The following is an 18,228-nucleotide window of genomic DNA, read 5'->3' on the forward strand; positions in this document are numbered from 1 at the left end:
TCACGGGCGGAGGACGAAGGTCTCCTAGGAGTCTCCCTGGCACTTGACCTTGGCTTCTCGGGCCTCGGTTTCTCAATCTGTCAAAGGGGGAGGTTGGCCTGGCTGATCCCCGGGGGCCCCCCGGTGCACTGAAATCTGTGACCGTAACACTGGTTTCCAGAGCTTCTCTCCTTGGCAAAGCCTGAGAGTCTTTCTAAGGGAAGCTTTCTGGGGAGAGCAAAAGGTCGGCCGCCTGGCCGGCTGGCAGAAGTGCACAGAGAGTTGACCTTGGCGGCCCTGGGGACAGCGGGCCAGCCCCCTCAACTTCTCAGCGGGTTTGCTGATGCTCCCCTGACAACTCCTTAACGTCTCTGTGCACGGTGGGGTGGGGAGCATTTCTCCCATGAACAGCGGGGGTCAGTCCTGTAGCCCGCAGGAGCTGTCGCTGTGCAGATTAACCAAGAATCAGCCAAAGTCTCTACAACACGTTAGGAGCAGAAAAAGTAGTCAGCAGGTTGACTTAGGGACCCATGAGTCCATCGTGAATGTTTAAAATAGAAGTTGGTCTTAGTTGGCTATTTTCATCAATGAGAACCACCGCATCCTTAAATAGTGAATGCCTTGGGTCTGGTGGTGAGGAGACTTTTGGGGGTACCTAGACTAGAAAGCTACAATAGCGGAGCCGGTATGAACGCTGTTTCACAAGATGATGTTACTTCCCCTGAAAACAACCAGATATGCTCAGCGGGGCTCATTCTACCTTGACCTGGTTGGTGGTAGAGGCGTCTTGCTCTCAACGGGGACCACCCCTCTGGGTGAGGCTTTGGCTGCCGGCAGGTGTTGGTGAGTTCTGGCTGTAGGGTTGGTTCCCACTGGAGTTGCAAGGGCGCGAGGGACCTTAAAACGCTTTGATGATCAGGAAGCAAAGGTTGGATCCTGACCGGGTGACAGAGAGCCTGTCTCTCTGACTTTGAGGGGCCGCAGCTGCAGACAGGCCTGTGCTGGTCCTTTGGAGGTTTCTGTCTCACTTTGTCTTAGACCTGAGCTGAGGCCGCTCGGGAGAGAGAACAGTCATTCACGCTGACTTTTCCCAGTCCCGTCCGGCCAGCCCCACGGCCTTTTGTCGAAACAATACTGCTATGATACAGGCTTGACTTCAGAGTGTCCTTTATAACTGGAGGAACAAATGGCCTCCGTTGGAGGCAGGGGAGGCTGGAGGGAGGCTGGTGGCAGAGGCCTCTCCTGGGAGCTGTGATCTTGGGCACAGTGTTACGCGTGCCTTTTTGTTCACTGAGAGATTTACTCTCTCTCACTTTCCTGACTACAGCTCTGAAATCTCATGTTTGAAAGGACATCCCCGCCCCCTGGGTCTGGTAATTCACTCTCCCTCTCCGGGCCAGATCCCAGACCTGTCCTTTGCAAGACTTATTAAGCCTCCCCATCTGTCAAACAGAGATAACAATCGTGTTTATGTCACTGGATTGTCATAAAGTACTTAACTCAGAGTCTGGCAGTCGGGGAATTCTCATTGGCTGATGTGAATATTCAATCATATATTTTTGCTCATATGGAAATGGAATGGCCGTGCTCATGAAGGACAGAGGAAAGAATCTTTCCAAGTCCAATTGAATACTACACCACACATATCTTTTTAAAAGCTCCATGACTTTGAAATAAATAGCAAACATAAAGACATTGATTACAGCCCCCCAAAAAGATTGAATTGTCCCAATAAGTGATGAGGATTCTGCACCCAATTCCAACACGTACAGGTTGTATTCCCCACACCACCCAGCACTTCTCCGACACCAGCTGGGTGTCCTACAACTTAACTCAATTTGGACACCACCCATCTGGAGGTAGCATCAGACCCCAAGGTTAAGGGCTCTACAAGGCCACCCACCCCCCACCAGCCATCACTTGCAAGCCCAAGTTGTCACCTGTGCTCTGACCCACTGGCTACAGTTCAGAGGTTCTAAGGACTTTGGGTTCTATTAATTTGCTAGAGCAACACACAGAACTCAGAGAAGCATGTTACTTACTAGATCACGGGTTTATTATAAAAGGAGATAACTCAGGAACAGCCAGATGGAAGAGATGCACAGGGCAAGGTGTGAGGGAAGGGCGTGGAGCTCCCATGCTTTCTGAGCACCATTCTCCCCAAATCTGCACGTGTTCACCAACCCAGAAGCTCTCCAGACCCTGTCCTTTTGAGTTTTTATAGAGGATTCATTACACAGGCACGATTGATTAGATCACTGGCCATTGGCGATTGATTCAACCTGCAGCCCTTCTCACCTGCCCAGACATCCGGGGAGGGACCAGAAGTTCCAACCCTTTAACTACGTGGTTGGTTCCCCAAGCCCCCATCCTTTGGAAAGGAGGGTCTTTCCAAAAAGTCACCTCATTCACCTAACAAGAGACACCGTTATTGCTCTCCCCACTTAGGAAATTCCTAGAGTTTTAGGAACTCTGTGCCAGGACCGGGGGACAAAGACTGAAAATCTATTTCTTATTACAAATCACAAGATCACAGTGACCCAAAATTTCATTGATAATTTAGCTCTAGAGCTTAAAAAGCTTTTTCAGAAGTTGATTGGGTCTTTTTTTTTTTTTAACATCTTTATTGGAGTATAATTGCTTTACAGTGTTGTGTTAGTTTCTGCTGTATATCACAGTGAATTAGCTATACATATACATATATCCCCATATCTCCTCCCTCTTGCGTCTCCCTCCCACCCTCCCTATCCCACCCCTCTAGGTGGTCACAAAGCACCGAGCTGATCTCCCTGTGCTATGCAGCTGCTTCCCACTAGCTATCCATTTTACATTTGGTAGTGTATATATGTCCATGCTACTCTCTCACTTTGTCCCAGCTTACCCTTCCCCCTCCCCATGTCCTCAAGTCCATTCTCTACATCTGTGTCTTTATTCCTGTCCTGCCCTTAGGTTCATTAGAACCTTTTTTTTTTAGATTCCATATATATGTGTTAGCATATGGTATTTGTTTTTCTCTTTCTGACTTACTTCACTCTGTATGACAGACTCTAGGTCCATCCACCTCACTACAAATAACTCAATTTCGTTTCTTTTTATGGCTGAGTAATATTCCATTGTATATATGTGCCATATCTTACTTATCCATTCAACTGTCAATGGACACTTGTCGCTTCCATGTCCTGGTTATTGTAAATAGTACTGTAATGAACATTGTGGTACGTGACTCTTTTTGAATTATGGTTTTCTCAGGGTATATGCCCAGTAGTGGGATTGCTGGGTCGTATGGTAGCTCTATTTTTAGATTTTTAAGGAACCTCCATACTGTTCTCCATAGTGACTGTATCAATTTACATTCCCATGAACAGTGCAAGAGGGTTCCCTTTTCTCCACATGCTCTCCAGCATTTATTGTCTGTAAATTTTTCGATGATGGCCATTCTGACCGGTGTAAGGTAGTTTTTTTGTTTGTTTGTTTGTTCTTTTTATTAATTTATTTATTTTGGCTGTGTTGGGTCTTCGTTTCTGTGCAAGGGCTTTCTCTAGTTGCGGCAAGCGGGGGCCACTCTTCATCGCGGTGCGCGGGCCTCTCTGTATCGTGGTCTCTCGTTGTGGAGCACAGGCTCCAGATGCGCAGGCTCAGTAGTTGTGGCTCACGGGCCTAGTTGCTCCGCGGCATGTGGGATCTTCCCAGGACAGGGCTCGAACCCGTGTCCCCTGAATTAGAAGGCAGATTCTCAACCACTGCGCCACCAGGGAAGCCCGTGAGGTAGCTTTGATTTGCATTTCTCTAGTGATTAGTGATGTTGAGCATCCTTTCATGTGTTTGTTGGCAAACTGTATATCTTCTTTGGATAAATGTCTATTTAGGTTTGCTGCCCATTTTTGGATTGGATTGTTTGTTTTTTTGATATTGAGCTGCATGAGCTGCTTGTATATTTTGGAGATTAATCCTTTGTCAGTTGCTTCATTTGCAGATATTTTCTCCCATTCTGAGGGTTGTCTTTTTGTCTTTTTTATGGTTTCCTTTGCTGTGCAAAAGCTTTTAAGTTTCATTAGGTCCCATTTGTTTATTTTTGGTTTTATTTCCATTTCTCTAGGACGTGGGTCAAAAAGGATCTTGTTGTGATTTATGTCAGAGTGTTCTGCCTGTTTTCCTCTAAGAATTTCATAGTGTCTGGCCTTACATTTAGGTCTTTAGTCCATTTTGAGTTTATTTTTGTGTACGGTGTTAGGAAGTGTTCTAATTTCATTCTTTTACATGTAGCTGTGCAGTTTTCCCAGCACTACTTATTGAAGAGGCTGTCTTTTCTCCATTGTATACTCTTGCCTCCTTTATCAAAGGTAAGGTGACCATAGGTGTGTGGGTTTATCTCTGGGCTTTCTATCCTGTTCCATTGATCTATATTTCTGTTTTTGCGCCAGTACCATACTGTCCTGATTACTGTAGCTTTGTAGTATAGTCTGAAGTCCAGGAGCCTGATTCCTCCAGCTCTGTTTTTCTTTCTCAAGATTGCTTTGGCTATTCAGGGTCTTTTGTGTTTCCATACAAATTGTGCAATTTTTTGTTCTAGTTCTGTGAAAAATGCCAGTGGTAGTTTGATAGGGATTGCATTGAATCTGTAGATTGCTTTGGGTAGTATAGTCATTTTCACAATGTTGATTCTTCCAATCCAAGAACATAGTGTATCTCTCCATCTGTTTGTATCATCTTTAATTTCTTTCATCAGTGTCTTATAGTTTTCTGCATACAGGTCTTCTGTCTCACTAGGTAGGTTTATTCCTAGGTATTTTATTCTTTTTGTTACAATGGTAAATGGGAGTGTTTCCTTAACTTCTCTTTCAGATTTTTCATCATTAGTGTATAAGAATGCAAGAGATTTCTGTGCATTAATTTTGTATCCTACTACTCTGCCAAATTCATTGATTAGCTCTAGTAGTTTTCTGGTAGCACCTTTAGGATTCTCTATGTATAGTGTCATGTCATCTGCAAACAGTGACACTTTTACTTCTTCTTTTCTGATTTGGATTCCTTTTATTTCTTTTTCTTCTCTGATTGCTGTGGCTAAAACTTCCAAAACTATGTTGAATAATAGTGGTGAGATTGGGCAACCTTGTCTTGTTCCCGATCTTAGAGGAAATGGTTTCAGTTTTTCAGATTTGGTCTTTTTTTTTTTTTTAACATCTTTATTGGAGTATAATTGCTTTACAATGGTGTGTTAGTTTCTGCTTTATAACAAAGTGAATCAGTTATACATATACATATGTTCCCATATCTCTTCCCTCTTGCGTCTCCCTCCCTCCCACCCTCCCTATCCCACACCCCTAGGTGGTCAGAGAGCACTGAGCTGATCTCCCTGTGCTATGCGGCTGCTTCCCACTAGCTATCTATTTTACATTTGGTAGTGTATATATGTCCATGCCACTCTCTCACTTTGTCACAGCTTACCCTTCCTCCTCCCCATATCCTCAAGTCCATTCTCTAGTAGGTCTGTGTCTTTATTCCCGTCTTGCCCCTAGGTTCTTCATGCAGATTGGGTCTTTTTTAAATGAAAATATCACTGTGGCATAAACTAGACAGTTCGAGGTTTCAAAGCAGCTGGAGTTGAGTGTGACCATCTTCCTGCTGTAGTCTTTCAGATCATAACCGAGTTTCCCATGGGCCCCTGCAATCCCGGGCTTCCCTCTGAGGTGAGCTAGGCCCCGAGGCTGTTGAAAGGACCTTCGTTCGCTGCAGCCTGTTGCTTTCACCTGCTCACCTGAGACCAGAATCTATTCAGGGGCCGGCCGGCCGGGTGCGTGCAGTCTGCGGGGTGTATACGGTCCCCTGCCAGTGAGATTAGCAGAGAGATGCCCAGCTCATGACTCATTCCCGGGGTGTGCTCTGATTACAAGGAGTGAAAGGGTTTGCAGTTTGGGGAACAAGATAGCCTCAGAGAGAGAGCCCAGTCGCACAATCTTACCCACTTCGAAGCAAAATTTAGGGACTTACGTGCACTTTCCTGGGGAGAAAAAAATCCGTGGAATCCATCAGATACTCAAACAATGACGCCCAAAAGATGAAGAATCGTTGCTTTAAAGCGGGATTTCTCAGCCTCGGCACTGCTGGCATTCAGTATGTTGCAGCATCCCTAAATGCAACCAAAAATGTCCCCAGACATCGCCAATATCCCCGGGGAGCCAACATTGAGAGCCTGCTTTAAAGGCTGGATGGGGGTGGAGAGGTGGGTGTGGAGGGCAAAAGGAAAGTGAGAGCGAGAGAAATGGGGGGGGGCAGATAAATAAGGCCTCCTGAGCACCTGGTAACCCCTCCTCAACTCTCTGCTGGCCCGGCTGTGACCAGGCAGCACATGGAGGTCACCAGCAGCGCAGAGGTGTGTGACCTGCCTTTGCTCCCCCAGGGGCCAGCGGGTGTGTGAGACTGAGCCGCTCCTGGGCAGCGTGGGCCACGAGCCCCACACGGATGGGGCCCCTGTGTGCCGTGAGAGCCTTTCTCCCGAGTCAGGAGGTTTATTGTTGTGAAGACATCCCGTGATGACCAGTGGAAGACCGGCCTGGCTGAGGGCACAGTGGGGGGTGGTTCTTAGGGACACAGAACAGTGAGTGTCCTGGGGCTGCCGGAACCAATAACCACAAATTTGGGGGGGGGGTTGCTTAAAACAACACAAGTTGATTCCCTCCCAGTTCTGGAGGCCAGAAGTCCAAAGTCAAGGTGTCAGCAGGGCCGCGCTCCCTCTCAAGGCTCTAGGGGAGCATTCCTTTCGCCTCTTCCAGCTTCTGGGGCCTCCGGGTGTTCCTGGGCTTGTGGCTGCGTCCCTCCAACCTGTGCCTCGTCTTCACGTGGCCTCCTCCTCTGTATGTCTCTCCTCTTCTCATAAGGACACCAGTCATTCTGCTTAAGGCCCATCCTAATCCAGTGTAACCTTATCTTAACTTGATTACATCTGCAAAGACCCCATTTCCGAATAAGGTCCCATTCACAGATACGGGGAGTTAGGGTGTGGACGTCTCTTTTGGGGGGTACCATTCACCGCGCTACAGAGCTGAGACTCTGCACAGGGGTGTTAGCCCAAGAGTGGGGTGGCTCATGCAGGACCCCTAGAGGTACGGCAGTGGGTGGGGGAGGCATGGCTCGTGGCTGGAGGGCAGAGCAGGGCAGGTGGTCTGGGGGGGACAAAGCCTTGGCCTGGCTGCCTCGGTGCAGGGCCCGGGATGTGCACGGGAACCCTGTGGGGTCCTGCCAAGATGCAGGCTCTGACTCAGCAGGTCTGCGTGGGCCCTACACTGCGCTTCTAACCTGCTCCCAGGGCATACGACGCGGCCGACCCTGGACCATACTTGGAGGTGTGAGGAACGTGCAAGCCTGTTCCCCATGAGCCGTCAGAAACATCCCAGGAAAGGGGTCCCCAACATCCACGCAAGCCCCTGATCCATCATTCAGTGCCCCAGGGGTAGCCCCAGACAGAGACCCCCGTACTGGGTACACTGGGCCAAGAACCGTGGAGAGGGAAGTGACGGGTCTGGAAGAAATGTGCTCATAACCCTCATTATAGGATGGATAGAGGTTGAGCCTGGCCAACAGGCTCTAACCATAGGTTCCCCACTGCTCCCACCCTCCCCCGGGCACTGCAGGCTCAGGGGAACCCAATGTGAACACTGCTTCCCTGCAAGAGAGGGGCCCTGGGTGTCAAGTTAGGGTCTGGCGCCTGATCCAGAGGAAGGCCCCCAAAGTCGGTTTCACACATGAGGGTCCAAGAGGGGTATCCTGTCAGAGACCCCCTGGGACAACACACGTGATAGGAAATGAGGGAGGAAAAGGTCGTGGAGACAGGCGGCCCAGGCCTTCCTTCTCAAGGAGACCCTCCTCCCACCCCACCCCCCCCACGGCAGTGGGGTCAGCGTCCAGGGTTCCCAGTAAACGGACAAGAGCAGCTTGTGGCCAACACATTTCCTTGCAACTGAAATCCATCAGCATTTTTCAAGTCCAGCCTCAAAGCTGGGACATTATTTATGTCCACTGGCCATTGCCAAGAAGGCCACACACTAAAATGCCGGCTGTGTGCTGGGGGTGACCGAGGCCCACACTGCCCTGAAGTTGAACTTGACCCCGGCTTTGGCAGAATTGTTAAGGCCGCGGACACGCGAACCCTGTAAAATCTGTTTGCTTTCATGCTGCTCTTCGGGGCTCCTCTCCTCGCCCCGGGGCTGGTGGGCTGTTGTTTCTCCGTGTTCCTACCCGAAGCTGGTGTGGGCCGTCGTGGCATCTGTTTCCCATCTTTGTGGATGTTGCTTTTGAAAAGCAAGTGAGGAACTGACTGCGGGAGGATGGGTGCTGCTTCCACACCAAACTTCGGGACGCACCGTCAGGTGGTGAGTGTATCTGAGCTCCCAGTGAGGCTCAGACCCCGCCTGGCCCCTGTGAGGGCCATGTGTGCAGGTCCAGACCCTGCTCAGCCACTGGCCGAGCAGCCTCAGGCAAGTGGCTTCCCCCCTCTGGACCTCAGTTTTCCCATCTGTAGAATGGAGGTGATGGCACGTCCTTCCTCCTGGAGGGGTGGTCATGGGACAGGCAGGGGGACGTGTTTCTTGCAGTTTCCAGCTGAGGTTTTGCAGGCATGAGCTGGTTTCTGAAGCGGCTCTGGGGCTTGGGTAAGCATGGTGATGAGCACAGAGGAGCGGTCCCTCCTCGCAGGCTGGGCGTTGGGGTGGGGGTCCTTGACTTTGAGGAACCTGAGGTCTAATCCCGACATCTGCATGTATAAGGACAAAGGCGCAACAGACATTCTCAGGGACTTGTCAGTTTGGAAGCAAACCCAGCCCACCTGGTGTGGGCGCCCTAACCTGCCATGTGGCACAGGGATCAGATCCCTTTACAGAGGGAAGGAACTGAGGCTCTGAGAGGCGGGGCAAGGAGACCAAGGCCACCGGGCCAACAGGGGCAGGGCCAGCACTTGAACCTGGGTCCTGGCTCCCAATGTCACGCTCTTTGCCCTGAACCATGTGGTCTTCAGCCCCCCACTCCCATCCCCAGGCTTAGTGCCTCTGCCATGAGCCTCTCCTACAGTGGGATGTTAGGGGCCATTGTCTAGTCCTGAAGCTCTCATTTCTCCACAATTCCACCATTATGCATTTATTTCTTTGGCCCTAAAGATTTTATGTCTCTTGAGTCTTAAGTGCTGAGGCTTTTACACACCCCACCTGACTTCCTTTGTGCCTGTCTTGGTTTTGTGGAAGCATACTTGCTATAAAGTGAATTCTGGACACTTTTTAAAAGTCATGTCTTTAATGTTCCCCAAGGGCAGCTCTGCCCAGGTCCCAAGTAGTCGGGCTAAAATCTGTGTCATTCTGGCTGCAGTTCGGACATCCTCCTGTGTCTCTAGGCCTGTGGTGTGCCAGAGTCAGCTCTTTCTGGCTCATCAGGAATTCTGCCAGCCGGGTGTTAACACTTTGGTAGCTTGAAATAGGCCATGGCAGAAGTATGTACACTGTGGAAATTGGCAAATGCTGCAGCTACAGATCAGGGTTGGTTTTTTCTTCCTGAGAGCAGGGGGGCTGTGGAGGGTTGCATACCTTACTGGCATCTCCTTACTGGCATCTCCCTGCTATACGCCCATGTGTCTCCCTTTCCTTGGAGAGGTCAAGTACCTTCAAACGTGTCTGTTGAATTTTCACTTCTCATTATGACACTTTTTTATTTCTGCAAGTTCTGTTTGGTTCTTTTCCAAGTTGGCTGTGTCATTTTTTAATAGTTTCCTGTCCTTTGCAGAACCTTTCTGTCTTGAGGTTTACTTCTTTAAACAAGGTGAGCGCAGCTGATTTATTATCCATATAATCCTCTCAGAATCCCAAGGCTGAGGGGGTCACTTCTGCTGGTTCTCCTCCAGCTGTCTTCCATCCTGGTGGGCCTGGCCCCCTTGCCCACTGGCCACCACCCTTATGTAGCCCATGATGGGGGTGGGGGGCGGTGGTTCCCCAAGCCCAGGAGAAAGATGCCCTTGTCCAGAAAGGCTTGCATTCGTCACATCTGAGGGCAGTATAGACAGAACCACCTTGAGCCAAGGTCACAGGCTGAGGTGCCCAGACCCACTGGGGCGTGGCCTTTGGGACCAGGACTTCTCGGGGTGGTCCTCAACCCCCCCTTCTCCTGCTCAGCACCAGGACTGCCTGCCTTGTAATCCCCAGGGTTGGAGGAGGGAGCCCTTTCTGGGTCACCTGAAAGTGTCATCTCATGGGGGTCCGGCTCCATGGGGGAGGGTCTTCTGTTAGACTCCCCATCTGGGGCGGGCCTGGGGCAGAAACCTCCCTCCCCCCTCCAGCCCAAGTGTCTGCATCGGTAGAAACCCCTTGGATGGCATTGCTCCTCTGGGTCTTCTCAGGTCTTCAGCAGCTTTAAGACGTGCCATTTATTTTATTTATTTATTTTGTCCAGCATTTGGTGGCAGGCCATTGCGGGACCCTGACGCCTGGCCCTCCCCACGTCCACGCCATGGTGCGCGGCCCCGGCAGTTCTGGGGCCTCCAACCTCCCCACACCAGAGGGACCAGAGTCAGGACAGAACCCACGGCTCCGGGGCATCTGGCTCAGGGAGGGGACCCGACGTCTCACGATTTCTTCCTGCAGCGGCCGAGCTGCTGTCAGGCCGGGTACCAAGGTTTAAAACATCCCATATGTGTTCTTATCCAACTGGTCCCACGACCCCTTTCCCCAATCCTGCCAGATATTTCCCTGGGAGGGACCCCGTTGCTCACGTAAACAGCGGAGCGTGTTTTCCCAGGGAGGCTGGCCCGGGCACTGGTCCTTGACCACCATCGAGAAAACTCTCCACGGACTCGGAAGAATATATTTTGGGTCTTTGCATGTGGCCGAGCAGTGCGCGCAGAAATAAACTTGGGCTGTAACGGGAAAGAGGGGGTCTGCCGCACGGGGCCGTCCGTGGTCACTTCTCCGTCATTTCATGGTGCCCCCGGGGCTTCCTGGAGCTGGGGAGGCAGCTTCAAGCTTCTTGGCCAAAGGAGTCCACGCAGACGTGGTCTCACCAGCCTCAAGGTCACGGAGAGAAGCCCCAGCCCCAGCCACGGGGCTGGATGGAAGTGCTAGGAGCATCAGGGACTCCCCCAGCTGTGAAGCAAGCCTTGTACTGCAAAGATTTGCAGCTGAGCAAAAGGGGGTTCAGAGAGGTTGAGTCACTTGCTGGAGACAACACAGCAGCCCGCCAGGACTCGGACCCAGGCCGCCCAATCCATGGCCTCCCCCGGTGCCCACCCGACCTGCCCCTTGAGGGCAGCAGGAAGAACTGGGTTCCCCTTGCCCGAGCCCCCGGGCTGCCTCCCCTGGTCCACACTAGTCCGCGCGTCCGTTCCCAAGCCCGCGAGCCGAGTCCCCAGCCCTGGGCCGTGGTGTCGGGCTCCAGGCTCCCTGCAGGTGTGCCCCACGCCAGCCAGCACACCTCGAGCCTTGCACATCTGGTCCCTGTGCCCGGGCACCCTGGTCCTTGAAGCAGCCTCAGGACCCAGCTCCTGAACCTGCTTCTTCAAAGCTTCCAGCCACTTCGATAAGCTCCCTGCACCAAGCCCTGTGGGGCTCTGACCTGCTGCTTCATGGTGAGTATCGTGGGCCAAGTGGCAGCTCCAAAAGCTGTCCTTCTGGAACCTGCAAATGTGACCTTATTTGGAAGAAGGGTCTTGGCAGATGTAAGTAAGTTACTGATCTCTGCACCAGATCTTCCTGGATTCGTGTGGACCCTAAATCCAGTGACAGGTGTCTTTGGAAGAGAAAAGAGAGGGAGACTTGAAACTCAGAGCCACACAGGGGAGAAGGCTCATGCAGATGGGCACAGAGGTTGGGGTGATATGGCCACAAGCCCAGGAAGGCGTGGGGTCCCCGGCGGCTGGGCAAGGCGAGAGGGCCCCTCCCCTGGAGCCTCTGGAGAGAGCGCGGCCCTGCCCACACCTTGGTCACAGACTTCTGGCTCCAGAAATGGAAGGCAATGAAATTGTGTTGTTAGAGCTGCCCAATCTGTGGCCATTGGCTGCAGCCTGCCCTGGACACTCACAGTGAACTTGCAGAGTGTGAACCTCTCGGCTCCAAGGTGAGGACAGCGGCAGGGTCACCCTCACGGGCCTGTCGTGACGCTAAATGAGTGAATGCGCACAAATGCCTGAAGCAGGGACTGGCACGTAGTGAGCGCCCGGTGGGTCTCAGCCTCCTCCTCCTCCCCCCCCCCTCGTCATCATCATTGTTAGGGGACTTCATCCGCTCGTTCAGCGGACACGTGGAGCATGTGCACTGCCCCGACGTGGGCAGCAGGGCCAGGGAGCTGGGAGGCTCCGGGCAGGACCCGCCTGCCTACTGGGGCCACATAGACAAGGCCTGTGCGGTGACACTGAGGCCCCAGGGAGAGGCTGGCTCTTTTGTCGTGGGGGGCATGGGGGCCTCTGCATCAGAGATGGAGAGGTGAGCCGGAGTTCTCCCAGCAGGTGTGGCCCTTCTCTCGAGGTGAGGAAGGAGCCCCGCGTGGAGCTCGGCATCCGGGAGGGTCCCCTTGCCCAGGCAGGGTGTGGGCAGAGCCGTCTGTGGCTCTCCACGTGGACGACCAGGAGCCCCACGTCTCACTGGGGGCCGAGGCTGGCGCTGGACGAATGTGTTTGGACCACTGAGGATTTTTTCTTAAAAATCAGTCCCAAGTGACTTTGACTCCGTTGCTTTTTGCCAAAAACCTGCAGTGATCCCATGAGCTGGGTACACACTGAGGCTGGTGACGGGACCTGGGGCTCAGAGCCCAGCGCAGACCCGAGTCAGCGCCACACTGAGTCCCGAGTGCCGGCCACACACACCCCCTGCCGTGGCCTGGCTCCCTTCTGCCAGGACCCCCGGAATTGTGGAAAGGTGAAGTGGGACCTCAACCTGGGAGCCTGGCGTGGGCTCCAAGCCCCTGGGGGTCCCCTTGAGACGTCTGGTGAACTGAAGAACCCCCTGCCATAGGGCGGCTCTGTCTGAGGGGAATATTGTGTTTCTTTGCTTTTTGTTGCAATGGGGCACCCCAGTTATCTCGGGGTGATTGGGAAGTCTGCTGGTGTTACCTGCGTCTTAGATGGGGAAACGTGTTATCGCCGCATTGATGCTATTCGCTCAATAAAGGGAATCTCTTAAACACGAAATGTACGGGGAACAGAGAAAACCAGAAAAATAGAGTTGTTGGGATGTGTGTGGTCTCACCCACGATTAAGAGTGTGTGTGGACTGCATGTGAACCCGGGTTCCCACACCCGCCAGCTGCAAGATGCCAGGCCCCGACTTTCCACCCCCAACCTTACTGAGGAGTAATTGACAAATATAATTGTGTATATTTAAAGTCTACACTGTGATGACTTGATGCACATAGACACCGTGGAATGGTTACCCAGATCAAGGTAATTAACTCGCCCGTCACCTCACACAGTTAACTCTGTGTGTGTGTGTGTGTGTGTGCATGTGTGTGTGCGTGTGCACACGCGCTGAGAACACTTCGATCTCTCAACACCTTTCAAGTATACGATACCATATTAGTAACTAGAGTCACCCTGCTGTTCATTAGGTCCTCAAAACTTAATCTTATAACTGAAAGCTGGTACCCTCTGACCTATCTCCCCATCCCCATCCCCACACCCAGCCCCTGGCAAACACCGTTCTACTCTACACCGTTTCTATGAAATCAGCATTTTTTAAAATTCTACATATAAGTGATACCATGCAATGCTTGTCTCTCTGACCCATTTCACGTAGCAGAATGTCCTCCAGGTTCATCCACGTTGTCACAAATGGCAGGATTTCCTTCTTTTTTATGGGTGAATAATACTGCGCTGTATATGTCTACCACACTTTCTTGATCTATTCATCCGTCCAAGGACACTTAGGTTGTTTCTGTATCTTGGCTGTCGTGAGTAATGCTGCAGTGAACATGGGGGTGCAGATCCTGACGTCATTTCCTTGGGATAGCTACCCAGAGGTGGGATGGAGATCATATCGTGGCTCTAGTTTTAATTTTCTGAGGAATCTAGGCGGTGACTTACTCTCTCAAGCCTCAGTGTTCCCCTCCGTGAAGCGGGGCAGTGGTCCTGCCTTTCCCATCGAGCTTTGGAGTCAGTTCTCGAAGCTCTTAGCTTGTGCAGTTCCTGGTGGGGCAGCACTCAGGGACCCTCGGCTGCCCAGTCCTGTCATTCAGACACGCTGGACCAGAAGTGACTCGTCCAGGTTCACAGCAGCCTAGTGGGGGAGGAGGGCTGGACTCGAATGCAGGGTTGCCTCGAGTCCTCTCGCATTAGGATAAAGGCAGTGCTGACCTAGGGAACCCGGGGGGTGGCCGGGTCCAGACAGAGGTGTGTCCTGACCCCACAGAGATGCCCAGAGGGGACCATCTTCACCATCACCTCCTCACCTCTGCTTGGGCACCCCGGGGACACCGAGTACATCCACTCGGTCGAAGGGCCTGGGCTGTCAGTTGTGGAAGGCCTTCTGCGGTTCAGGCTGCTCTGGGGCCCCTCGGCTACCCCTCTGAGAACTTCCCAGGTGTTGTGGGATCCGGGACCTCCCTCCAGGCACCCTCCCGGCTGTTGATCATTCCCGTGGGACCCGGGGGCTGGGGGAGCCCTCTCAGCCCCGCAGCTTTCTTCCATCATCTGGAAGGAGGGGATTGTAGCAGTGCCTCAAAGCATCGTCAGAGGAGCCATGAGGTGACAGGCAGAAGCAGCTGCCCAGTAAACGGTAGTTGCCCCCGAGGGTGAAAATGGTTTTCAGCCCCAAACATCTGCCCACGCTGACCAAGGACCTCTCCCCTCTTTCTAGACGAAAATTCACGGGGTTGGGTTTGTAAAAATCCACGCACCCTGGAACGTGCTGTGCAGAGAGGCTGAGTTTTTGAAACTGAAGATGCCGACGAAGAAGGTGAGCGGTGTCCCTACTCCACAGGGGTCGTCTCAGGGATGCCCGGCAGGAAAGCGTCATCGGGAGGGTCTGAGCTGTTACGAAAGCCCAAGGGAGCTTCAGCCGCCCCCGGGAGGGCAGGAGGGCTCCCATGTCCTGCGGGCAGAGAGTATAACCCGCTCCCCCAGAGATGCCAGAGGAGCCCGGGAACTTCTCACAGATACAAACACAGTGAAACTTCCCGCTCTGACCGTTCGTACTTGCAGTATTTCAGCTAATTTATCAGACTCACTTTAATTCCATTTCCTCGCTTGCTGGGGTTTTTCTTCTTAATCTCTGACAGCTTCGGGCTGGGAAGCAGTCTGCCAGTGCGTCCGAGGAGCTTAGCAAGGCATCGGGGTTTACTTTGGTCCTTGGGGAGGAAAGCAGGGGGGGATGAAGCTGTTCTCGGCAGCAAGTCAGCTCCCAGCTTCTCAAATCCGCCAGAATCCTCTGGATTACCTCTTTTTAAACAAAAGTGAAGCTGGGGGAAGTTCTCTGGAATGTACTAGAATTGCCCTTTTGGCTGGGATCTCCCGAAACTCTGAGCTTTCAGGCTCATCTAGAAACGCGGGCGTGGAGGGGGCATCGTGGCCCATCCCCGCCCCCTGTTCCCAGGCCGGGCCGTCTCTGTGGCGGGGGGCTAGTTCCCTGCCCGTCTCAGCATAGATTCCCAGAGTCATGGCTCAGCAGGTGACATGCGTCCCCCTTCCCTGCCTCGACCGCAGCTGTATCACATTAATGAGACCCGTGGCCTCCTGAAAAAGATCAACTCTGTGCTCCAGAAGATCACGGACCCCATCCAGCCCAAGGTGGCGGAGCACAGACCCCAGACCACAAAGAGGCTCTCCTATCCCTTCTCCCGGGAGAAGCAGCACCTGTAAGTGGGGACCCCCCCCCACCCACTTGCCCCTTCCCGAGGGCCCCCCCCGCTGTGTGGTGATTCCACCCCGTGTTGGACGTGGTCCTCTGAGGCCAGAGGGAGTTCTCCATCCCCCCAATGAAGTGGGGATTTCAGCCCCTGGAGCATATTCGCATAAGAGCTTGTGGTTCTTGAGCACAGAAGAGGCCCTGGAAATAACATCCAAGGTCATTATTCACTGAGGAATTAAGGGGACAAGTCTTGTCCTGCTGGGTGACACTTGGGAAAACTAGCTTGAGCCCATGTGAGGGAAGGCTTGGGCCTGGGATTAAAGCCCCAAAGCAGTGGCCTGGGTACCCTCCCCTTGCCCTTCTCTGTCCATCTTGGGATGTGTCCCGAGGAGTTGGGTCTGGTTAGCTGCACCTCCTGAAGGCTGCCGAGCTCTGGGAGCCAAGAACCGAAAAGCAGCCCCAGCTGGAGTCCTGAGGCCCCAGAGACTCACAGCCAGTGCGGTTGCCTGGCAGGGCTGCACCTATTCTGGAACCTTCCCTCCTCCCCTGCTCCTGAGGGGCAATGAGGCGTAGCCACCTGGGTCAGCGGCAGCTGCAAGGCCTCCTTGGGGCCTCACTGGGCAGAGCTGGAGCGAGGGCATGGGTGGGAATAGAAAGCTTGGAGTCTGGGAATCCTGTGGGGCTAGGATGACGAGCTCTAGGGAATGGGAGGCTCCTGGACACCCCTGGTCCCACGGGACATGAAGAGCCTCCGCTCAGAACTGGGGCTTCCGCCCTGGCCCGGGCATTAGTCACAGGGCCGGGGCCACATGTTTCCCTCGCTGTTTCCCGATCCTCCTGGGGGTAAGACATAAGCGAGAAGGAAGTGGCTCCGGCCCAACTCCTCCCACCAGCGCCAGGACCCGGGCCCCCCGCGCATTAGAGGGAGATGCCCTCTTTCCATGACCCCCAGGGCCCTGGCCACCTCCCTTGGCAACCCCTGCCTTGCCAGGCTTGGCTCACCTCCAGGCTCTGGGCCACCCCCAACCCCGAGTCGCCCTCCCCGGCTCTACCCTGAGTGTGTTGGGAATCGGGTAATGTGTTCCAGAGGCATCCCTCTGCCCTCAGGAAGCCTTAGGAAATCTCTGTGTGGCCCAAGACCTCCGGACGGAAACCATTTGGAAATTGTAGGGAGACTGCCTTAAATAGTAAAGTGTCCGATGGTGGGGTCACCCCAGGAGTGCTGCAGCAGAGACTAAAATCCGCCCCCGAGGGTGTCATTGGAAGGAAGAGGGATCCTTGGCGAGGGAGGTCTGACCTCAGCTGCCCCTGGGGTCACTTCCCACCCACGGGGGTCTCCCAGCCTCCCCGCCTCCCCGAGGTGTGAGGGGATGAATAGACTCTTCCAGATGCCCAGGGTCGGGTCACACCCGGCGTGCGGACAGAGCTTTGTCAATTTCACGGTCACCGCTCATGGGGGTAGCGTGGCCCCCCAAGGCCTCGGAAACCGGGAGCGCTGATTCCAGTGAGCTGTGTCTCTTTTTGTTCCCAAAATTTCAACAGATTTGACCTGTCTGACAAGGATTCCTTTTTCGACAGCAAAACCCGGAGCACGATAGTAAGTATCGCTCACTCGTGGGAATCCATAGCTCCCCAGCAAGGTGGCCCTGGGGAAACGGGATGATAATTTCATTTCAGCCAAGCTCCTCTGGGTGGAAGGGGCTCTAATTGTCTGTGACAGAAATAATTAGAATAATAAAACCAGCGGGCTTCGAGGGACCCGGGGGATGGCCGGGGTGGGGCAGCAGGGAAGAAGCAGAGGGATTCCAGACCAGCTGGGTTATTTCAAAATGTTCCCGCATCTTTGCAGTTCCCAGCACGCCTCTCCAGCCTCCTTGCCACTTGCCCTTAGTGGAATCAGTACGTCCCTGTCTCTCTGGAGGTTTGTGAGCAGGCAGGCCTGGCAGGAGTGATGGGGTGGTGTAGGCAAGGGGGCGAGGGTTTGGGTAGATTTCCAGAGCTTTGCCAGACAAGCAAACTGTGGTTTGAAATCTGACCAGGCCACCCTGCCCTACGCCAGGTATTGGCTTAATGTTTATCCATCGGCCGCCAAGTTGTCCGCCAGCCAAGCTGGGCTGTGCGCGGCTCAGGACCCAACTTCTATCTAAACAAGTGTTAACCTCGCAGCCAAGCTCTTCCTGGCCCAGAAAGCCCAGCCTGGCGAGGAGAAGGGCAGGGCTGGGAGGAGGCGGCCGCTTGACCTTGAGCAGATAACTGCCCCTCACAGCCACGTCTTGAGACTGGCAGGCACCCGAGCACAGGACAGTGAGTGGTGTAGGCCGCCTTGGCGTGGGGGGCTCAGGCCACTGCCTGGACAGACAGAGCCCGGTCCCATCAACCCTGCGTCCCCCTCCCAGCCTAGCGACTGGCAAACGGGACGAGGTGGCGTCCTGCTCAAAGGGCAG

The 18,228-nt window shown here is 53.4% G+C and overlaps 1 protein-coding gene across 11 annotated transcripts in view; it reads left to right on the top strand.

Annotated features, from left to right (window-relative positions):
• The window catches only part of ANO1 (anoctamin 1), a 90,528-nt gene that overhangs the window by 8,640 nt on the left and 63,660 nt on the right, over positions 1-18,228 (top strand). For all 11 annotated transcript variants that reach the window (XM_082477633.1, XM_082477636.1, XM_082477637.1 and 8 more), the window contains 3 exons: positions 14,795-14,893; positions 15,640-15,791; positions 17,327-17,381. In XM_082477633.1, coding sequence (XP_082333759.1) covers positions 14,795-14,893; positions 15,640-15,791; positions 17,327-17,381 — 306 coding nt within the window. The remainder of the gene's footprint in view (positions 1-14,794; positions 14,894-15,639; positions 15,792-17,326; positions 17,382-18,228) is intronic.

This window comes from Balaenoptera physalus, assembly GCF_965194825.1.
Source record: "Balaenoptera physalus genome assembly, chromosome: 10".
In the NCBI taxonomy this organism is placed as follows: domain Eukaryota; kingdom Metazoa; phylum Chordata; class Mammalia; order Artiodactyla; family Balaenopteridae; genus Balaenoptera; species Balaenoptera physalus.